The 22,827-nt window shown below is 36.7% G+C and overlaps 2 protein-coding genes and 1 pseudogene across 2 annotated transcripts; 1 reads left to right on the top strand and 2 right to left on the bottom strand.

The window, feature by feature from the left end:
- Positions 1 to 507: 507 nt before the first annotated feature.
- On the top strand, positions 508 to 4,757 carry LOC113306783 (O-fucosyltransferase 9-like). The gene is made up of 10 exons (XM_026555704.1): positions 508 to 1,283; positions 1,557 to 1,629; positions 1,867 to 1,943; positions 2,261 to 2,349; positions 2,561 to 2,758; positions 3,062 to 3,266; positions 3,369 to 3,536; positions 3,685 to 3,852; positions 3,988 to 4,178; positions 4,329 to 4,757. Exons 1-10 carry the CDS (start codon positions 807 to 809, stop codon positions 4,507 to 4,509), a joined length of 1,827 nt encoding a protein of 608 aa, XP_026411489.1. The 5' UTR covers positions 508 to 806; the 3' UTR covers positions 4,510 to 4,757.
- A 392-nt stretch (positions 4,758 to 5,149) lies between these two features.
- LOC113305482 lies at positions 5,150 to 6,447 on the bottom strand (annotated as a pseudogene).
- A 325-nt stretch (positions 6,448 to 6,772) lies between these two features.
- On the bottom strand, positions 6,773 to 9,049 carry LOC113306029 (sucrose transport protein SUC2-like). The gene is made up of 4 exons (XM_026555017.1): positions 7,731 to 9,049; positions 7,482 to 7,545; positions 7,241 to 7,284; positions 6,773 to 7,132 (listed from the first exon to the last, which is right to left on the bottom strand). The coding sequence occupies exons 1-4, from the start codon at positions 9,045 to 9,047 to the stop codon at positions 6,944 to 6,946; spliced, it is 1,614 nt and encodes a 537-aa protein (XP_026410802.1). The 5' UTR covers positions 9,048 to 9,049; the 3' UTR covers positions 6,773 to 6,943.
- Between the last annotated feature and the right edge of the window lie 13,778 nt (positions 9,050 to 22,827).

The raw sequence follows: 22,827 nt of genomic DNA, 5'->3' as shown, positions 1-22,827 counted from the left end.
AAAACGGTCAAACAAGGGACATTTTTGAAAAATTTCAAAAAAACGGAGGCACTTTTATTAAAGTATTTCAAAACATGGACACTTTATCAATATTCCCTATTATTTTTCACGGGAGAATTTGCTTAATTTTCCTCCAGACACCTATCCAACAAAATTCAACACAGAATATACTAACAACCAATAAGAAGTGTCGGTGACCCTAACCTCCAAAACATCAGTACAGTAACTCCAATAATAAACAAAATTAATGTACATACTCCTCAGTCCCCCCTGTACCTTAAATCTCATCAAAACCCCCACACGGTTAGATTTTCAACACATATCCGTATCTTTCACACATTTCAATAAAAAATCAAACGGTAAACACAAAACCCCTAACAACCTCCTCCTTAAGGCATACACTAAGAAAAAACACCCCAACCAACAAACATTTAATTTGGACTTACAGTCAGTCCCGTCTTCCAGTTGGAGTAGACTGATAAGTGTGAAACAAACAACAAAGTACACAGCTGGCACACAAAAACAAAACAAAGAAAAATTCTAGTGGTAAAAAAAAGCCACACTTTTCTTTTCCCTTTCTTTCTTTTTCTCAAAATTCGCTTCATCGAATTCAATTCTCTCATCAATCGATACCAGATCACAATCACAAAACACAAAAAAGAAGAAAAACCCAGAAACCCATTGTAGTTAAACATCAATTTATAACACTTACTGCATTTGTCCGAAAAATGCGGGATTTTCTGAAGAGAAGAAGTAGAGATTTTCGGATAACAGCCGCAGCAGCAGGAGGATTTCTAGTTTGAGTCATGCACGGGTTTAGTAGATTAGGGTCAGGGTCAGGACGGATAAGTGGTGGTGGTGAAGGTGATTCTCCAACATTAATGACTACAGCTACAGTAATGGCTACTGCATCACCACCAACATCGCCTACTGTATCACCTAGGTTTAGACATAGTAGTAGTAGAAGGAAATCTTCTTCTTCTGTTTATGTTAAAAGTTCAGGAGGGGCGCCGAAATTAGAGAATTTTATAGAGAGAATTGTGTATATTTTTTTATCTGCTGTTTTTAGGAGAAGAGGTGTTTTATTATTTGCTCCAATTTTTTATTTTTCTGGTATGTTAATGTATATGGATTCTTTAAGTTTGTTACCTGGATCGAGAATTGGCGGTGGTGGTGGTGGTGATCGGAGTTCTTCACCGCCCGGTTCGATTTATCGGAGTCCTCAGGTTTTTGAAAAGCTTTGGCCGTATATGCAACTGGATACGAATCATAGCTACAATGAGGTATGGTTTATTGTTCAATTTCTTGAGTTTTTGTGGTTGGATTGTTGTTATTCATGGAAAATTGTAGTTTTTGTGTAATAGGATGGATGATGATTGCAAATTTGAGTAAATAAACCTAGCTGAAAAATCTGTGTGGAAATAGGAAAGACACCTTGTAATCAGTTTGCGTTTGGAATAGAATCATTAGACTGTCCGATTTTAGTCTAAAGTGTTCTTTCCTGATAACCAAATTGATCCCAGTTATGCTCACTTAAAGAGTTGGTAATATTGCAGTTGATGTCAGCATGGCGCCCAAGATTACATCAAACTTGGAAGCCTTGTGTTAACTGGAGTACTGCTGCATCAGGTTCGATTTCATGTGGTTTTCTTTTTAAGTTGCTTTGGGTCAAACCAGTTAAGCGAGACCAATGTAAGAATATTTTTAGCCATATTTTGATGAACTTCAGCGTACTTAAGATGCTGTCTTTGAAATTTGGGATTTAAGTACTGGGGAAAAAACCTATTTATATTTTTCTGTTTGTTTGCCTATTATATTTGTAAAGGGTATATATCATAGGCTAATTTGCTTTCTGTTTGCTTCAAGGGTTGTCCGAACTGCCGAAGTCAAATGGTTTCCTTATAATTGAAGCAAATGGTGGATTGAATCAACAACGTATATCTGTATGTCTCACACCTTAAACACTTTATATCAGGCAATTATTTCATGAATTTGGAATGGAGAGTTTGCATATAATACTAGCAATGCTAGTCAAGACATTCATACAACATATTCTAATATTTGCCATATAGAAGCAAGGGCATTCCCATAGAAATAAGAAAACAAGGTTACTCGCTCCACTCTTTACCTTGATGCCTTAACTTAGAGATGGAGAGTAGTCTAGACCATGTTCAGGGAATTTTGAGGTGAATAATCTCGTAAGTTTACAGCTTCTTGTTCTTGCCTGTTTTGTTTAATTTATAATTCGGTTTTGATACAGATATGTGATGCAGTGGCTGTTGCTGCGTTACTGAACGCTACCCTCGTCATTCCTATGTTTCATTTGAATAGTGTTTGGCGTGATTCCAGGTGACTATCCTATTATACTCATTGTGATGACGTGGTATGATGTCTCTATATTTATAAAGGGTACTTATTAAAGGAAAAAGTTATCTGTTGCACCTCATTGTCCACAACTTTACTGAGAACTATTACCTTGCTTCTTTATGGCCAAACTGGTTTCATGCTTTTGCAAAATTTGTGAGGCTTACACAATTCTTTATGCTTGCGAATTTTGCAGCAAGTTCGGTGAAATATTTGACGAGGAGTTCTTCATATATGCTCTCAGAAATAATGTTAACGTAATCAAAGAGCTTCCAGAAGATGTATTACATCGGTTCGATAATAATATAAGTAATATAGTGAACTTGAGAGTTAAAGCCTGGTCTACTCCATCATATTATCTGCATAAGGTTCTTCCAAAGCTGTTGGAACTGGGGTAATGCGTTATCTAGAAACATTGTTCTTTGCTTGTTTCCTCATATCTATCTAACCTGTGATCATTAAGTTTAACGGAAAATATTACTCCCAAGCTTATGTGCAAATGACTTGACACTATATTCACCCCCAAAGGTTTGCAAGAATTAGGGGTTCCAGATGGGCGCCACGTCATTTTCCACCCAAGCTTGGGACTAACTACCTAGTAGCTAGCATCGTGCATGGTTGAAATTATATTGAGGTTTCAGCATTTTTGTTTATGTCCTGACAAGTGCTATATGTTCTTTCCCTAATGCCTGTGTAGAGCTGTACGAATTGCACCCTTCTCCAACAGATTGGCTCATGCAGTTCCCTCAGAAACTCAGAGCCTTAGATGCTTGGCCAATTATGAAGCATTGAGGTTTTCAAAACCTATACAATCACTTGCTGAGAAGATGGTTGATCGGATGATCAGAAATAGCTCTATTAGTGGTGGAAACTATGTCTCAGTACATCTTCGATTTGAAGAGGTACTTTTATGTCACCTAATATTGCTTATATTATGTGCATTTTTACATCTTATAAAACCCCTCTGTGCACTGTTTCTAAGGGATTCTTGTATTTCAATGAAGGATATGGTAGCTTTTTCATGCTGTATTTATGATGGTGGTGAGGAAGAAAAACTTGAAATGGATAATGCTCGGCAAAAGAATTGGAGGGGAAAGTTTAAAAAAGCTGGTCGAGTAATAAAACCTGGCGCAAATCGGATGGATGGGAAATGCCCATTAACTCCGATAGAGGTTAGTTTTTAACCTCCGAAGGTTTACTGTTAACCTTTTGATACCGTGTTACTTTGTTGGAGTGAATTTATTGTATACATTTGAGCAGTTAAGGTTGCACTGTTTGATGTGCCTTGAATCAAAATTTTCTTTTCACTGGTTTCTGCAGGTAGGAATGATACTTAGAGGTATGGGTTTTGACAATACTACCTCAGTATATGTTGCCGCTGGGAAAATTTATAGGGCAGAAAAATATATGGCACCACTTCGACAGATGTTTCCATTGTTAGAAACCAAGGAAACTCTCGCCTCGGAATTAGAACTTGCTCCATTTCAGGTACCACTGTTGTCATGATTTAGAGCGCACTATAAGTATTTTATTTTATATTTTGTATCTGCTTAATGCTTATATCTTGATCTTCCTATTTGTCAATATGTTAATGCTTCCTAACAATTAGAGTTTTTGATATAGGGTCACTCGTCTAGGCTGGCTGCCCTTGATTATGCTGTATGCCTTCATAGTGAAGTGTTTTTAACAACTCAAGGTGGAAACTTTCCCCATTTTCTCATGGGTCATAGACGTTATCTATATGGAGGACACGCAAAGACAATCAGGCCTGATAAAAGGAAACTTGCCATATTATTTGATAGCCCAAACATCAGGTAACTAGCCATGTTAGTTTACCACTGCATTGATATATTTTCTCGAAAGCATCACGAAATCATCTTTGTATAGAGTCTCTGTAGTGTTCTTTTGAATAACTTCAGACGTCAGACATGATAGAAAATGTTGATCGCCGTATCTTATTGCAGATGGGAAAATTTCAAGCTCCAAATGCACGAAATGCTTCGCCACAGTGATTCAAAAGGTTATGAAACGAGGAAACCTAGTAGCTCATTGTACACCTTTCCCATGCCAGATTGTATGTGTAAACAGCAAGAACCAGAAGAAGTACGAAATATAGATGGTAACATAACGGTGACTATAAGTTAGAACGGATGATACATGAAGAAATGTATAACAGATTACTGCAACATTTTTCCATACATGTAATTGCCTAGTAATATATTTAAACAATCTGTCAATTTAGATGTTTGGAACGTAACTTATTAGAAGAGAGCTTATCAACATAGTTATTCTTTAGAGTTTCATTAGCTCTACAAAATTGTAACTCAATAGTTAATATTCAATATTCATTGTACATGATTTAAGTGAAATACAGGCTTTATTTGATAGTAAAACATGGTCAAAAAGCTTCTTCATAAATATTTTTAGTATGAAGAGTCTTTGAAGTGAAATACAGGCAGTTTTACCAGAAGTATGTACTAGTTTCCAACATCTTGGTTACCTGAATGAACTGTTTATGAATGAACTGCTTTTGCGAACTTGCAATTACTTGAAAAACAATATCATTAAGTAAATTAAGAGATGCTTAATGAAGTTTATATTTCAGTGAATCATGCAAACTTAGGAGAGGAGACAGCTTGAACTTATCTGCGGTACTGGTAGCGTTTGAAGTTGAAGTATAACCGCAAGATTCCTCCTTGAAAAATGCACTTAAATGCAATGTCTTCATAAGGAGGCCCTGCATGGAACCGGATAAGACATGTCTCATCGCTGCATTTTTTCTTTTCTATGGAAAATACCGGAGCCTTAGAATTGTCCAAGAGATCAGGGTAGAAAATGTAAAAATATCGAATTTGTACCCCTGCACCATCTTTGGAGGAGGATTATCATGGTCATAGTGGGTTCGGTTGTACTTGTTCCACTCGTATCCAGTATGAACACGATTGAAATATTTGGGTTTTCTTGGATGATATTTGTCATCATGCCACCAGTAAACCCCTGAATCTAGATTTATTACTTCTGACTCAGGACCATGTATTGCATGTCCTTCCTCAATAGCTCCACCATGCATAATATCCTCCTCCACTTGAGGCTTTGGATCAGTATACTCACTTGCCACATTATTTTCAGTCTTCGCAGGGTTCTGTGAACGATATAGATGCTTCAGATACGCCCTCGCCTTGAATAGAGGAAGTTGTTTCAGAACAGCCTCCCAGAACTCAACTACCATGGCACCGCCAGAACGCATCTGTGACTCGATCTGTGCCTGAAACACTTCTAACTCCTGGTAAGTCTTCCCATGCAAGAAATTCTTCACATCTCCTTCAATGCTCGGGTGTAATCCCCTTTGTTCGGCAAGCAACTGTAGCATAGCTCGATATAAAGCATCACTTTTTCGAGCTTCTGAACTAGTTCCCAATCACAAACCACCAGCAATGCATCCCAATACGCTATATGTCTAGGCGTCACCCTGTCCATATCCAGAACCGTTGCTATGTCATCACGAAGCTCTTCCATATCTTTCACTGCTAAACCCTCAAAAACCTTGCATGGTTCATCTAGTTCACCAACCTCGTCATCCAAATCATTCAGATGCTTGAAGAGCACATCAATAGGCTTAGCGCGGCCCTCACGTAATCTGATTTCCGACCCCCTCTTGCTTCGTTTATACTCACACTCCTTGTCCTTTTTTCTCCCAGTCCTGATTTCCGGCTCTTGCGCGCTCGCTAGCTAACATTGCCGATTCTTCTTCGCGTCGAGCTTTCTTGATAACAATTTCTTCCCTTCTCTTTTCAATGTTTTGAATCTCCGCCATATTTTCTTTTTGTTTCTCTTTTAAAAACTTTGCCGAAATTGCATCAATGTGCATACCTTGCGAGACATCCCGTGCGAATCATTGGAATAACCTGATGACAGACTTTCTGATTTTAATTTCTTTGCAGCCCTCGATGCCCTCTTCTGCGCTTTCTTTACTCTGTATTTACATATTTCTTCTTTAGTGATCTCTAAACTCCTTTTTCTCTGATGGTTTCTTCCATCACGATCATTAGAATTTCTAGTACCACAGCTCTGGCCTCTCCCCATTGATAACGGTGATGAATGAAGAGTGATAGGCCAAGAAGTGATTATATATGGATGTCTTGAGTTTCGAATCCGAAGTAGGAAAGGATTCTAAATATAGGAGTTCAAGTCATATTTGGAAAGTCCCAGTTTTGGTAGAACTTTTGAGCTTCTGCTCGAGCTGATGCGCTGTTGCATAGGAGTTAGATGGACCATTGTGAAATCAAGTCCCGCGAAGTGGATGCCTAAGCGGCAGCAACAGGCCTAGTGGATGCCTAAGCGGCACACGACTGACAAGCTAGATGGTGCGCAGAAGACTGAGAATTAGCGCTCAGAAAAGGCATTAAGAATAGGCAAATTCATTGAAGTACATAATTTTAGTGGATAGCCAGCAATTGAGAATTCCATATAAATAGGATGGACAAATTTTGAATAAAATGGCCCACAATGTTAAACTTGCAACAGAATATCTATACGTAGTACTTGAGATGTAAAATGCAGAACACTAAGTTTGATCAGGTCAAGGGAATGGTGAACTTCTTGTTCTCATGATTCTACTTCTGTTGGTAAAATCAGGGGGTAGTGCAGGCAGCATTGTAAGCGCAACTATCCCACTTGCAGCTGCTGCTACAGCTCCAACAACAAATGCAGGGAGATTGCCACCTCCAAATAAGGCGTCCCATGGTCCACTCGCTACTGATACCAGAATCTGAAAATAAATAGTTTGAGACAGATTATTCAGCAACTATCATTAGCCGGAAGTGTAAAAATTGTTTTACAAACTCTTAACAATAAGTTTGAGCAGAGTGGTGCTTACTTGTGGTATAACTACTGCCAGATTTAGAACCCCCATTGCAAGTCCTGTAAATCAAAATGCCAAGTTCTTAAAAGAATTCTAATAATCCAGAAAATCCGTAAGAAAAAGAAGTCACGTTCCGAATCACTCTGTAGCTAAATGAAACCAGAATGATGACTGCATATGTAGATGGAAAATGAGTCAACAATTGCTTGTTTGAGCAATTGAATGAAAGTATGTGACTAGGATTACATCATATTACCTTGACCTGCACCGGAGGAGTTGGAAAAGATTGCAGCCAATGCAAACGGAATACTATATGTCACCTGAAAAACATTCAATTTAGCAAACAATGAGTATCGCATATCTGGTAACTCCATTTAGAGGTTCAATCTTACAAACTAACTAGCTCTTCGTTTATCACATGGTAGTATGGGGAACAATCTCTTGTCAAGTGTTCAAATATTTTCACTAGTTACAGAAGAAATGAACGCAGGAATGGAAAACTAACCGCAAGAGGTACACCCAATACGGCAAAGAGAGCCAATGCAGAGATTCGAACTCCTAGCGCTGGATCGGCTTCATCTGACCCTGCCCTGGATGATTCTGCCACTTTCGTAATCCACACTGTTGACGCCAAACCAATTGACAACACCAGATTCGCAAAAAACCACAATCTTTTTACACCACCGACTTTCTTTGCCAACCATTCAACTCCTAAAGAGGTAAATCCTAGCACAACTGAATTGAACATTAACCCGAAAGAACCCGCACGAACCCCATCACCATATTGCTTCCCTTCTCCAATCTTACCGCCATACACCTCTCTACCCATCCAATCCGTATCAAACAACAAGAACGGAAACCAACCGATCCAATTCAGACATGTTACTAGTAGTAAAACCCACATTGGTCTAGGTAAGTCCCTCAGTGCTTTCACTATCTCCCCAACAAATGCAATATTTGCTTCAGCCTCCTCGTCCATTTCAACATCATTAATAGTTGACGGCAATATTGATATCGACGATAATGACGATGCTGTTATCGGTTTCTCTTGAATTGAAGTGAGAGCAATGGTTGTTAAGGTTAACAAGAGTATAACAGCCATGAAAAAACATGTCTTAAGATTTGCACAATAGACATCACAAGCTTCGGTTTTACTAAAAGGCAAGAATTTGTAAAGATTGGTGTAAGAACCTGCGGCGAAACCTAGTATATTACCAACAGCCATGAAAAATGAATAGAAAGCATTAGCAGTTCTAGTTCTTCTTTGATCAGTACCGGTTAAATCAGCTAAAAGTGCACGGCAAGGCCCTTGCAACATATTATTAGCAACATCAAGAATCCAAAACCCCAGTATAAATATAGTAATAGAAATGACTTTGGGTCTATTGGAAGAAGAAGAAGATGCTGATGAAGATGTATCTCCTAATGGGTCACCTAAAGAATGACCCAAATCAGCAGCAAAACTAATGAACATGACAGATATTACAACAAGCAAGGTACCGGAAACTATAAAAGGACGCCGGCGGCCCCAACGAGAGAGACAACGATCGCTATGGTAACCGATGATGGGTTGAACGATCATGCCTGAAATTGGACCACAAAGCCAAATGAAAGCTGCATATTTATGTGGGATACCTAAGAGTTGAACATACGGAGTTAAAAGAGAAAGTTGAAGTGCCCATCCAAATTGGATTCCTGCTGCTATTGATGATACTAGTATTAGTTTCTTGTGTGATGCTGGCTTTGGAGAAGAAAATATTGGTTTTTGCTGTTGTTGTTGTTGCTGTTCTAGCAAAAACAGCAAAGGCTGTTTATCATCCATGATTTTTCTGTCTCTCTACTTGTATCTTTCGTGAGGTGCCTATATATATAAGAAGTGCTGATGGTTTATACTAGCTAGTTCTCAAAACCCTCACTCTCTCTCTTTGCTGTTGCTTGTAGTTTAAAAGCTGGTTTTGGTTTGATTGAAGTTTTTGTCTTGCCAGGTTTCAATGGAAATGCGTTGCAGGTTACGTGCCAAGGGAATGACATTGGTAACTTGGAAGTTATGAGTCATGAGTCATGACCACCTTTGCGAGCTGGCTGATTGTAAGCGGTCAGCTTAGGATGCAGCACGTGTTGGTTGCGCATAACGTACAGTGTTACAAACGTAAGCTGTTGCAGGTTTTGTGGGAGAAACCGTTCGGTTCTCCATTCTGCCAGCTACAAGTAGTGTCTCGAATTTTCGGACGATGTCATAAAGGATTGCCATGACTATTGTCTTCGTAAGAGAGAATTACTCTAAAACTTTGGTATTGTTATTGGGCCCCCTGTAGATAACCAATATCCAGCTACCCCTTCTCCAACCAGCCTTTAGTGAAGGCAATTAGCATCCCTCGTTCTTACCTTTATCTTTTGCACAAAACCGGATATGGATTAATAATTCCTGTCTAAGCAAATTGGATCCAAGAGTTCACTAATATCTTGAATTTCGCAAAGTGTTACCCCATCCAGACGGTCGCCGATTCCATTGATCCATTTACTCACACCAGGAACCACGATAAGTTAAACCTCTTTTCTCCTGCATAATCCAACGAATCGTGAATATCTATCTTCCACGAAACAATCCCTTCTATAAAATCATATGGCCTTTTACCAAATTTGAAAAGTACACCACAACATCTTGATACAATTGTTTGGTAAGCAGATCAAATAAGTCCCACCAGAACCCCATACCAGCATCGAAATTCCCATGGACACTTCTGTGTCCTCCAAAAATACAGTTTTTCTTGCGGAAAGCAATCAACGAGGGCCTCCCAACTCTCTCCATTGTACATATCCACCTCATCAGCGCCAATATATGCCCGCAATGTAATTCCCATCCACAAATTGCTAATCATATTCTCCTTCATTATCAAGTGATCCCGGCCGCATGGAACATTCTCATTATGGGAATTCCTAACCATTTCGTCCAAAATCTCCCGGACCTTCCAAACCCTCAGACGAAAATCTCTCAAATTGTACAATCAAAGGTACATTGCTCTATCAGCACCGCTTTTTGCTTCCTTTTCTGGTCCTTATGGATAGCTAGGAATGATTTCATTTGTCACCAAAAACAACCAAATCCGGGAAACATAGCACACATGACACTTAGTCTTCAACGGGAGCTCTCTTGGGCACAAACAAACCTCCCTCTCATGTTACCTGAAATGCCAACTTCTATCAACCGTAGAAATGGAACACAAGCTTCCACAACAATCCTGGCAGGTTGGAAAAAAACCTAATTTAGCTAGGATCAAGATCAATACGGGGCGCAGCTAAGGATGCACAGGAACCGAGCCGAATAACCGGACCGTACTGGAACCAGTGGAACCGTACCTGGTTTTGTACCGAACCGAGGAAGGGGCTATAAGTACCGGTTCAAAAACAGAGAACCAGCCTCTAGAGGTACAGGTGCACGACCCTATTCATGTTCTGTACCGTCCCTTCCCGTTTATACTAAATAATACTGAACATTAGATTTAAGGATTTAATCTGGTGGTATGTATAGAAGAATTAGGTCAGAAGAATAGAGTTTCTCATTTTCTTTTTCCTCCTCCTTCTTTGCATCTCCGAGAAAAATGGTCCCCACTTCTTCACTTCAACCTCGTCTTTTCTCTACCTTTGTCGGCGATCGCCTCACTCATTCTAAACTCCCACTACATCAACTCTTGTACAACAATAGCAGAGGTTTTATTCCTTCTTATTCTATTATCGCTTACTTCACTAGTTAGACTTAAAAGGTTTCTATTAGGTATCCATGCACCTGTATAATTAAAGAAGAAATCTTTAATTTCTTATCAAATGTGTACAATTTGGTTTTGGGTTGACGCAATAGTGTTTTTTATTTTCTTCGCAAGTTTATTTTGCCAAGCTTGAATAGCAATATAATCTGGGTATTATAAAAATATTGTAATCAGGTCATGAGTGGATATTGAGATATGCAATTTTAGAATCGGGTTTTCCCTAAGTACTTGTTTATGGGTAATGTTTATTTCTTAAAGCCCGATTTGATTGAAATTCTTTAAGCAGGAACGGATTATGTGTCGCTGCATTTATCAAAAATATATTGGACTTTAAGTACCGATTGGTACCAGAACCGTTCCTGGTACCGTACTTGTCCCGAATGGTACCGGAATCGAGGAAAGAGGTACAGGTACCGGTCCAAAAACTAAGAACCGAGACTAGGGAGGTACAAGTACTCGGACTCGGCAAGAACCGAGCCGAACCGTACCGTGTGCACCCTTAGGCGCAACGAGAGGACATCCTGGAATAGCTGGAACATGTTTCATTTGCAGGGATACGTCTGTATACACCATGATAGCAATAGCATAACCGCTGGGAATCACCACTGCCTTGATAGCCGAATCTTGAACACCATGATAGCATCTAGGACGGCAAAAGATCGAAGTTGGCCAAAAGTTCAATTTGAAACCCACTCGGAAAACCTAAATCGACTCCTAACTTCAGACGCCAAGCCGCCTTGGTACATTTCGAGTATGATCTCTGAAACCAAGTTAATCATGGGACAAATCCCCCAATGCAACACCACCCACATCTACAAGAAAGGTAATCAAGCTGCGCGCAGACAGACTGGCCAGCGGTACTGCGGAAAGAAGCCAGCTGGGGAACCTTTCAACATTGGTTTGGGATCATATAATCCCATCATGCATTAATTAAATTGTAATAGACAACTCATTCGGTATCGCATACCCTCATGTAATTGCCGCTTAATTTTAATACAATCGCATGCTTCAAAAAAAAAGTTAAAATCTCAACATTTAAAAGGATATACAAATAAAGCTCCTATGTTAAACGGTAATAGAATCCTTGTTTGAAATGCTGCTATGATACATCAATTTTGGTGAGGGTATCTGGCAAATTTTGGTAAAGGAAACTTTTATTATCTTAAAAAATTATCACACTTCATTTACACCCGATACATAAATATATTGGGTCAGTCTCATCAAAAAATGACAATATTTTCGATGAACGGGCCATATTTAATCACGAACTCAACTTTGATCCATGCACGTCGTGTCCTAGTTGTGACTTCTCTAAAGACCTAGGTTTCCTCGAAAATCATAATTATGTTACCAGTTTTGAAGTTTTCACTAACGGATTCGTGAATACCAGTCAGACTATATTTTATCTGATGGTTCTTGATATCTGGAATCTTTTCTTGATCATCATGTTTATTCCAACGTCTGTATCTTCTGTTATACGGCCATTCAAGAACTAATAATCAGAGAATAAAATTTATAGAAATTAAATGTTCTCTTCGTTTCAGAATTTTTAATTACATAAGTTTCATATTTATTTTCAGATTGATCATGTGAGGTAGAATCGATTGGGTATCTCTATAACCTTTTGAAGTTCTTGATTCTTTTATACCCTTGAAGATCCCTCATAAGAAAATAGAATTATGTAACTTGATTGAAGGAAATCAATAGGATATCTATTAGAGAAAGATTAGTTAAAAGTCTTCATATAGGCTGAAGTAACTCCTAGGACTGTAAAGGACGTCATATTGGGGAATCAAGTGCTTAGGGCCTTGCGAGATCCAAGAGACATAAGGAGCAAGACTGAAGCTGAATTTCTCGGAGGGTCGATTCAACCTCAACTACATTCCAGTCCGAAGTCTGATAGTAGGCTAGTGTCTGCAGTGGTTTAATACAGTGCGATGTTTAAGCTGAACGAGGTAACGGGGTTTCTCTACAAGATTGTAGTTTCCTCGTTAACAAAATTTCTAGTGTCTTGTATTAATTATTTTACAACTATATCGTTTATGTTAATAATTTTAAATATCACATAGTACATTAATCAACATATATAGTTTTTAACTCATCTTGTATATATCCTAACAAGACTTGTTCTTATTGAATTTGTATCTTGAAAAAGATTACAAGACTTGTTCTTGTTGAGATTTGGATCTTGTGCAGTTAGGTTACGTACTAGGTTGTTCTTGGGTACTTATTTTTGAAATTGTCCAAGAAATATTTTTCATACAGATTCGTGAGTTGAAAAGTTGGTGGTGCACTAGGTCGGCACTCATTTTCATGAAGACGCAAATTATCCGAGATTTTATTGAAGCCTTTACAACTTATTTGTGAATAAGGGTGGACTATAGTAAAATAAATAACTTAGAACTATATTAAGCTTGATTTACTTTTTTCCTTTGAGTGGTACATTGGCATCCAATACTATTAACTTTAAAAATAAAATGAAATAAAAATACTCGATTTTTCCCCTGTACTTTTATTATTAAATCATTGGTTTGGCATCTAATTATCGGAAATAATAGCTGGTAGTGATGATAACAACTCTCTTGTCGAATTTTGAAACCAAAATATTTGATATATTTCAATAAATGACGAAAAGAAATGTCACATATTTATGCAATAGGACCAAAGGAAATTACAACTGTGTTCGGCCAAATGATACTAGGGGAAAGCTTTGTTATGTTTAATTTAGGAAGTAAAATTCATCAATTAACATCGATTTTTATTTTATGTGTTTTTGCGATTTTTGTGATATTTGTGGTAGTTATTTTTAATTTACATATTGTTTATGTAATAAAAATTAACATGGGCATTGGTTGTCATCCATTCAAATCCTCATATCCAACACATTTTTGCTTGCTATAACATGTATTACTCCCTTTAGGCCTTGCACTTTTTCGCGGCACAACTACACATGCTTATCTTGACATTGCAAACTATTAACACTACAAATCATTTCATTCTTACTAAAGCTTCGAACTTCTCCAATATTCCCTTGCATTCTTACATCATGCCGAGAATAAGAATTGGCTAGAGAAATCACAATGTAAGAGAATTGTTTTATACCGTCCGAACAGGATCAACAACCCATCCAATTGTGACTACTCAATACTTTCTCAAGTCTAAATGAAAATTAACTATGCTTGATCATGAATCCAAGCAGCATGATGTGTAATTCCGGGATAGCGTTAGAAAATTTTCAAGTCAAAGACTTTGGCTATAACTAATTCATGTTTATTTTCACTTCTTATACAGACTACTGAGAGTTTCAAAATCCACATCTCCAATCTTTAATGACAATGTAATGGTTCCTGTAAATTGGGAATCGAAAATTCCAACGCAGGTTGTAGACTTTTTTTTTTCCAAACCTTCAATGTCAAAGGCTTTTGTCACAAAGAAGCATGTTATAAGAATGCAAGATGATTTTTTACTATGTTTTCCCAAATGGTTATAAGGGATATGGAAAAAAACTTAAGAACTGGTTGCACACGAGATAAACATATTCTTGTGATATTCATTGTCTCACTAGGTAGTTTAACAAAGTGTCATCTGGGAAGGAGGTTTCGGCAAAGTGTATATAGGAATGTTATCATATGGAATAGTGGTATCCTCCAAGATAACTCAACAGGTAAATGAAAAGTAACTTCATTCATTTATTAACTAAATTGCCCTTCTTTCACAAACATAGCCACATAGTGTGGCTTGTCGGTTGTTGTTTGGAGGCTAAAATTATTTTATTCGCTTATGAGTTTGTATCTCAAGGCACACTCTCATACCATATACATAGTCAACACAGTGAAAGTGGGTCTCCGGTTTTATGGAAGGATCGCTTAAAAAATTCTTCCGAAATTGCACGAATATTTGTATAGTTGCATCGGAAGGTTTTCATACCCGTCATTTTCTCCTCAATTGGTGTATCCATCAAGCCGGGTTAAAAAAATATTTGTAATTATTTTTTGTGATTACTTTACTTTAGATAATGTTTATATATGAATTTAATCAAAATTCATGTAATTACCGACAACGAGATAAAACCTACTTAAATATGTTTATTTATTATCGCCGCTGAAACAATTAGGTTTGCACTGATGGTAATCGTTATAAAAATAAGTCTTGTAACAAAGACAAAACATAACTAAAAATAAAGGAACAACAAAGAAAATTTACAACCGACTCAAACGAAAAAATATTACGTAGTTGTCAGTCACTCAAACACATTAACCAATTCAATTGACTCGGATCACCACATCAATCGTGAGTTGTAATAGCTTTACCATACCTCCTTAAATTATGTCTTGATATGAGACATCAATTTGTCGTTAGACAAACCATTAGATAATCACGTGGTGAACAAGTAAGCAATCTGGCTCAAGGTATGATCATAAGAAACTCTGAGAAACCCTAATTTAATAAGATCCCGAATTATTTTAGTTTCTATATGTTTAGTATGAGCATGGAAATTTCGTCATATTATAGCTTGCATGGAAGAAATAATTTAACTAATATTTCATCAAACATATATGATAATTAACCATAAAGTTCCAGCAGTGGCAAGGCCTTTATATTTTGCTTCAGTAGAAGAACATTAAATAGTTTACTATTTCTTGGAAAACCAGGAAACCAAATTTGCACCCAAAATTGCACAATACCCGAAAGTCGATTTCATTGTATCTGGACAACCTACCCAATCACTGTCCCAAAATACAATAAGTTTAGAGAAATTTGCACTGCCAAGAGTAATTCCCTAACAAAGAGACCCTTTTAAGTATCCGAGAATTCCCTCTACAATTTAGAAATAAATGTTTGTTGGAAAATACATAATTTGATAGACATAATTAAATGCATAACTAATGTCAGGTCTAATGAGTATCAAATAATGCAACCTACCTACCAAACTCCTATAAGAAGCCACATAAAAAATATCACTATCAAATGCAAAAACTCTTTAAGAGTTCTACAACACTTATAACCTATCATAGAAAATCCAAGAAGTATTTGTTCTATATCAAAAGCAATTTCTTACCTGAAGAATCAAAATATGCTTCAATCCACAAAAAATAATGTAGTGATCTTAGGTCCTTCGTTGTAAATTTGTATTTTAAAGAATCTACAAATAAGTAAGTCAAGTATCGGAAGATCCCACAAGGATGATGTTGTTAGAGCACTACTCGATCGAACTCGCAAACATTGCTATCTCAAGCTTGTTTGTCAAGTTTAGGTGATCAAAACTATAAGTCCTGATTTATAGTCTACTTATAGATATGTCTCGGATTAGGATAGAATGTGTATTTGAGCTTTAGACTTCACGACGTTCATCTATTGAAGACGAAGATCTATTGAGGAGAGCTTGGAAGAACTTCATCAACAAAAGATATGTGGAGACTAAAATTTATCTAACACTCAGAAGTCTATTATATTTTATCTCCTATTGAGACTAAATCGTATAGCTATATAGACTTTTATATTATACACATTTGATATTTCGAGCCGAGTTTATCTCTCTTATCTATTTCTCGAAATATGTGTTGGAAAGCCTTTTGCTTTAGCTACGTTCATCATTATTCTTGACGAGATTAGTTAGAAACGATTTATTTGTTGGAAACTAAATAATAAGTCAAAATATGATCATGTGAAAATTGTCTGGATCAAACATCTTACATAATTTTTGTGAGACAGTCATTTATGTCGACTCAGAATGTTTCGTATTGATCATTCAATCACTTGAAAATTACTTATAAGCTAATAGTTTGTGTGAGACAGCTATTGTCGTCTTCTAAGGATGTTTCAAATGATTGAAATAGGAGTTTATAACAATTAACCATTGTCTGGATATACCACAGTATGCATACCGGTATGCAAACTATTGTGGTATGATTAGGTCCAGGAACCAAGTTTGCATACCAGTATGCGAACGGTTTTGATTGTCAAAGTTCGGGAACCAAGTTTGTATACCAGCATGCGAACGGTTTTACCTGAGTTGAGGTCCGGAACGACAGTATGCGTACCCGTTTGCGAACTGTTGGTCAAGACCAAAAGTCCGGAACTTAAGTTTGCGTACCCGTTTGCAAACTTAAGTGGTTAAGTTCTAAAATACGTTAAGTATGATTTCATACTCCTGAACAAATACATTTATATACTAAGGAATGAAATATTTGCAAATCATGGCTAAATGTTCATAAATTGATTCTCTTGAATCAAATTCGATTTTGTTTCAATTGTGTCTTGTATACTTCTATGAAAATATAAAAAATTGACCAACTCTATGAGTAACGCAATTAGATTCATTTGATTATCATTTGATCTAGAAGTATTGGATGAATGTGGTTAATAAAAAGTGTTCATATGGCTAACTTCGGTTAACTATTGTTGAGCCAACTCAATATACACGTTTAGGTACGGTTACCCATATCTTAATGAAGGTATATTTCATTTGTGTGTAACAAGCTAAGACCATCTAACGGTTGAGAGATATTGCTTTGATTTTAAGCAAACTTAGCTTGAATCTTAAATCAGGTTTTCATCTGACGGTGAATATTGATTGCTTTGTTTCTTATCTATCAAACACTGATTTGAAAGACTATATAAGGGAGAACTTTAGAAACTAGAAAACCTAATCCCTACACCTTCTGTGTGATACTAGTTGCATACTAGAGTCGGTTCTCCTTTAGCATAGGTTTTTCCTGAAACCATTATAGGTTAACGACTTGAAGACTTCATTGGGATCTGAAGCCAGAAGGAGAGCTTGTGGAACTTCATGAACAAAAGGTATATGGAGACTAAAACTCATATATCACTTGGAAAGTTTATTTCTACTCTATCTCCTATATTGAGACAAAAGTCGTATTACTATACAATATTCGATTATGAACTTTTGAGATTTCGAGCTGAGTTTAACTCGCTTACATATTTCTCGAAATATGTGTTGGTAAGCTTTCGCTTCAACCAAGTTCATCTTACATTCTTGACGAAAATCAAAAGATGATCACGTGAAAATCGCCGAGTAACATCTTACATGGTTTGTATGATACAATCATTTGGTGTAGACTTGGAATGTTCCATTATGATTATTTCAATAACTTGAAAATTGTTTTGATGCTAATAGTGTGTGAAAACGGCTATTGTCATCCTCTAAGAAATTTTAATGATTGAAATAGAATTTAGAACACTTAACCAATATTGGATTATGAACATGTTATGCACTCTTGCATATATGTAATCCATGTACGGGAACCAGATTATGCATACCCGTATGCATACATGTTGGTTTGAGAAGTCCGGGAACCTAAATACACGCACCCGTAAGCGTACTGGCGAATGTTTGATTCCGGAAAATTCTGCTGGGTTTGGAGGTATACGTACCCGTTCGCATACTGGCGAAAACCAAACTTGGTCCGACTACGTAAGTATGCGTACCCATTTGCATACTTGAGTGGTTAAAGTTCTAAAATCGGTTGTGACATGAACTAATACATTTATATAATAATGAATGCATTATTTGCAAACCACGATTATAATTTTCATGAATTGATTCGAGTGAATCAAACCGGTTTTGCTTCAATTGTGTTCTTGTATACTTCTTTGAGAATATAACAATTGAACAACTCTTTAACTAGTTTCATTTGAGTCATTTGAACTAGTTATGGTTAAGATGAATAAGGTTGATATGACAGTGTTCATATAGCTAACCTCGTTTAACTACTGTTGAGCCAACATGGTGTACACGTTTAGGTACGGTTACTAGACCTAAATGAAGGTACATTTCATTTGTGTATAACAAGATAAGTTCGATCTAACGGTTGAAAGATATTAACTTGAATCTAATCAAGTTTTCATCTAATGGTGAATATTGAATGCTTTGTTACCAAGGTAACTTAGATTCCAAACCCTAATTTGAAAACTATATAAGGGAGAACTCTACCAACTGGGAACCCTAATCCCCACACCTCTTGTGTGATAGTAGTTGCGACTAGAGTCGATTCTCCTTTAACCTTAGGTTTTTAACGAAACCCTGTAGGTTAAGGACTTGAAGACTTCATTGGGATTGTGGAGCCAGACCCAACTATCTCTGTAGTTGTGTTTTCTGATCTTACTTATTCTATCATGATTGAGTATTATCTTTGCTAAGATTTGCTTGAGATTTATCTCCGATACGTAAGATTAAAAGTAGTCACAAACATCTTCGTCTCATCGTTTGTGATTCCACATTATTTTGTTTCGCTACCATACGATTAAGATTATTGTGAGGTGATTGACAATACTAGGCTCTTCTTCGGGAATATAAGTTTGGTTTATCAATTGGTTCCTGTGCACCTTGATTTATCAAAAGATGGAACAAAACTCGTAGGTATTTCCGTGGGAGACAGATTTATCTATTCAAATAGACTTTTCTGTGTGAGACAGATTTGTTTATCAAGTCTTCGACTTTGGGTCGTAGCAACTCTTGGTTGTGGGTGAGATCAGCTAAGGGAATCAAGTTCGTAGAATCCTGCTGGGGTTCAGAGACGTAAGGAACGCAATTGTACCTTGATCAGTGTAAGATTTATTAGGGATCAACTACATTCCAGTCCAAAGTTCATTGGTAGTAAGCTAGTGTCTGTAGCGTCTTAATACAATGTAATGTTCAAAGATAGACTAGGTCCCGGGGTTTTTCTGCATTTGCGGTTTCCTCGTTAACAAAATTTCTGGTGTCTGTGTTATTTATTTTCCGCAATATATTTTGTTATATAATAGAAATATCACAGGTTGTGCGTTAAGATCAATCAATTAGATAATCCAACCTTTGGTTGTTGATATTTATTGACACTTAAACATTGGTCTTTGGTACCGTTCAATTTATTTCTCGTATTCAATCGGGCTCGCAAATTCCTATTTGATGATTGCAGATTGAATTGAGAAATTGAGATATAAACTCTTTGATATACTTTTCTCTAGATTGAGTCTGGATGTCTAGTTGATTCTCTTGAAAGTATATTGGAGTTTGTCTATTCAGATTGCCGAACAAAATATTGGGTGTGGTTGTTAGACCCCCGCTTTTTCAGTCATACCTTTGTGGGAAATGTAGTTGTGGAACTATAGGATATGACTGTACTTTTATCTCTCCTTGATGAAGGCGTTAAGTATACTTAGTGAAATTGTTTTAAAAAGTTGGTATGTTATCTTTAATCTCGATAACTCTTTTGTGTAGTTCATTAAGATCCTTTTTCTTTCACCTTTGTGAATTTCATTGACAAAAAGAGTGAGAATTATTTAGTAGTATTCCACTACAATATAATAAAGAAAAAAATGGCTTTTCAGAACATTATTTGGAGGATGGAGGGGACTTGAAAACTTTAGGTTTCACCTACAAGTAAGGGCTAAGGGGGTGGACATATCACCGTAACGTTATTTTAAAGTTTTGGTATAATTGGACCTCGAGGTAGGTAAAAATGTTACCACTTATATAATAACCATTGATTAGATTCACTTTTTCATTCTAGAAAAGCTCTAAAAGAGTATTCTCATAAGTTGTTACCGCTACGGATCTTCAACAACCTATACAATACTACAAATTTACTCAGCATTGACAGTCGCTTATATATACAGTGCCCTAAATGTCTTTCCAATATATGATCCGAATTTTACAGCTCCAACAGCAACTGGTCACCCAAATTCATCAACAGTAATGATAAATTAAGATGGGAACATTTTAATATATGTAAGCGATGTAGTAGCAAAAAAAAAAAGATAATAGATTTGTGATATTAAAATTAAACACCCAACAATAAAATCCATGCGAAACTATTGACCATAAAATTAATAGTTTAGAGCAGTTGAAAAGATGATGAAGTGGTAGTCTAGAAGCTTCCATAGTAAATTTGACATGGCTCTACCATTACATCCACGATCTCCATCTCTCCATCCCTTCACTACCTCCACTACTTTGAGGAAACAGTTTGCGACCCTTACAACTATAAATAGACTCCTTTATCAATTCAGAAAAAAGGAACAAGCTTACAACTCTCAAGCTCTGGTTTTTCATAGTTTGACAACCTTACACACACAGAAATTCGGTCACTTCCGATTTCCTCAAATTTCTTTGTTTTCCCTCCCCTAAGATCAACACATCTTCTCTCTTTGTAACCGAAGCAAAACGTGAACGACCAACTTCTTGGTTTAGGCTCGCTTTGTACTATTTTGATCCTCGAACCTAAAGAAAGTACTTCAACAATACACTGCTTATCCTAAAACCAAATTTTAGGCATAAACCGTGTTGATTCAACATCTACTACTATCAATAAGAAAAATGTTAAATACATGCATGGTACAAACATTAATCAGTTAAATTTAGTAAGTAGAAGTGCACAATAACAGTGTCCTCTACTTGCAGATATATTAAAAATCATGTTGTTGTTTTTCTTCTGGTGTTTTATGTTTGACTGTTTTTTTTTCTTAGAACAAAGAAAAACAACTTAGATCTAGCACTATGGAGAGGGATATCCTTTCCCTATCCCTCTCCATCCCTCAAAACCCAAAAAAATCATTTACTATGGTCTCCCAAATTTTATAAAGGGAAGGGATGGTTGATGTATCCCTACAAGGCTGATCAGATCTGATCAGCCTTGTAGGGAAGGAAAATCGCACGGGTACTCAGTTCCCGTATTATTTTACGCTTTACGCGTACTGAGTACCCGTAAAGCCGTTGATACGAGTAGTCAGTAACGCGTAGCTTTTTACACGGCTACTGAGTACGCGTTTCTGAAATTATATTTGTTTGACCTTTTCTCGTTCACACTTCTCTCACACCCGATCATAACCATCCATCTTTATAACGACTCTATTTTCTACACCATCGGATCCCAACGGACATTTTTTCAAAATCCTCTATAAATACCACTCTAATTCTCTACTCAAACCACACCAAATCAATTTCTTCTTCCTACATCAATTGATTTCTTCTCTTAAATCTTTCTAATTTAATTTTTGTTTAAGTAAGAGTTTTAATTTTTGTTTTGCTCATCAATGTCGGAGACTCAAAGGGCAAAAAGGAAACACAGAACGAGATTTACTTCTTTGGAAGATCATCACATGATTACTCAGTATGTTGCTATTGGTTATCACAATTATTCGGATAAGAAAGTGTTTTGGGAAGTGCTTTTTAATAAATTTGTGGAAATTTATGGCGGAAATCGGAGCGACCGCACTTTAAAAAGCGTTCGTAATCGGGTTAGCAAAATCAAGGGTGAAGTGGATAACTTAATCATTCCTCAATAATTTAATCATTCATCAATCATAAATCATTCATCAATCCTAAATCATCAAAAACAATACCCATATCAATCAACAACATATCCATATCAAAATTCATTCATACACAACACCTTATTTGATTCTATCCACAAAATACCATAAAATCAATCAACAATGTCCTAAATTATCAAACAACATACAATGACGCATTTTATTCGACCCAACATCACGAATTTAATCATAATCAAACTCAAATCAAATTTAAACCCTAAATTTTTAATCACTCACCTTGGAGGGTTTTGATGATGAACCACGAAATTAAAGAAGGCAAATGCTTCGCCGGATGGTAATGAACAAACCCATTCAATTTGAGCTCCAAAATCGCACATCAAGGTCTTCAAATCGAAAGTGTTGAGGAGGAGAGAAATAGAGAAGGAGGAAGAAAAAAAGAATGGTCGAATAGTTTTGTTTTTGTGTTCTTAAACCTATGAAACGCGTACCGAGTACTCGTTTTTTGGTCAAGTAAACGAGTTGACTTATACATACGGATACTGAGTACGCGTATGACACTATTCA

The sequence above is a fragment of the Papaver somniferum genome, chromosome 8 (assembly GCF_003573695.1).
Source record: "Papaver somniferum cultivar HN1 chromosome 8, ASM357369v1, whole genome shotgun sequence".
Lineage (NCBI taxonomy): Eukaryota > Viridiplantae > Streptophyta > Magnoliopsida > Ranunculales > Papaveraceae > Papaver > Papaver somniferum.
Note: the sequence above shows the minus strand (reverse complement) of the source record. Positions and strands in the feature narration are given on the sequence as shown.

Excerpts from the sequence above, each read along its gene's own strand:
- LOC113306783 (XM_026555704.1), top strand. The coding sequence starts at position 807 with ATGCACGGGTTTAGTAGATTAGGGTCAGGGTCAGGACGGATAAGTGGT. Across the intron at positions 2,350-2,560 it reads AGTGTTTGGCGTGATTCCAG|CAAGTTCGGTGAAATATTTG; the intron begins GTGACTATCCTA and ends CGAATTTTGCAG. Across the intron at positions 3,537-3,684 it reads GCCCATTAACTCCGATAGAG|GTAGGAATGATACTTAGAGG; the intron begins GTTAGTTTTTAA and ends TGGTTTCTGCAG.
- LOC113306029 (XM_026555017.1), bottom strand. The coding sequence starts at position 9,047 with ATGGATGATAAACAGCCTTTGCTGTTTTTGCTAGAACAGCAACAACAA. Across the intron at positions 7,546-7,730 it reads TATTGGGTGTACCTCTTGCG|GTGACATATAGTATTCCGTT; the intron begins GTTAGTTTTCCA and ends AATGTTTTTCAG. Across the intron at positions 7,133-7,240 it reads TGGCAGTAGTTATACCACAA|ATTCTGGTATCAGTAGCGAG; the intron begins GTAAGCACCACT and ends ATTTATTTTCAG.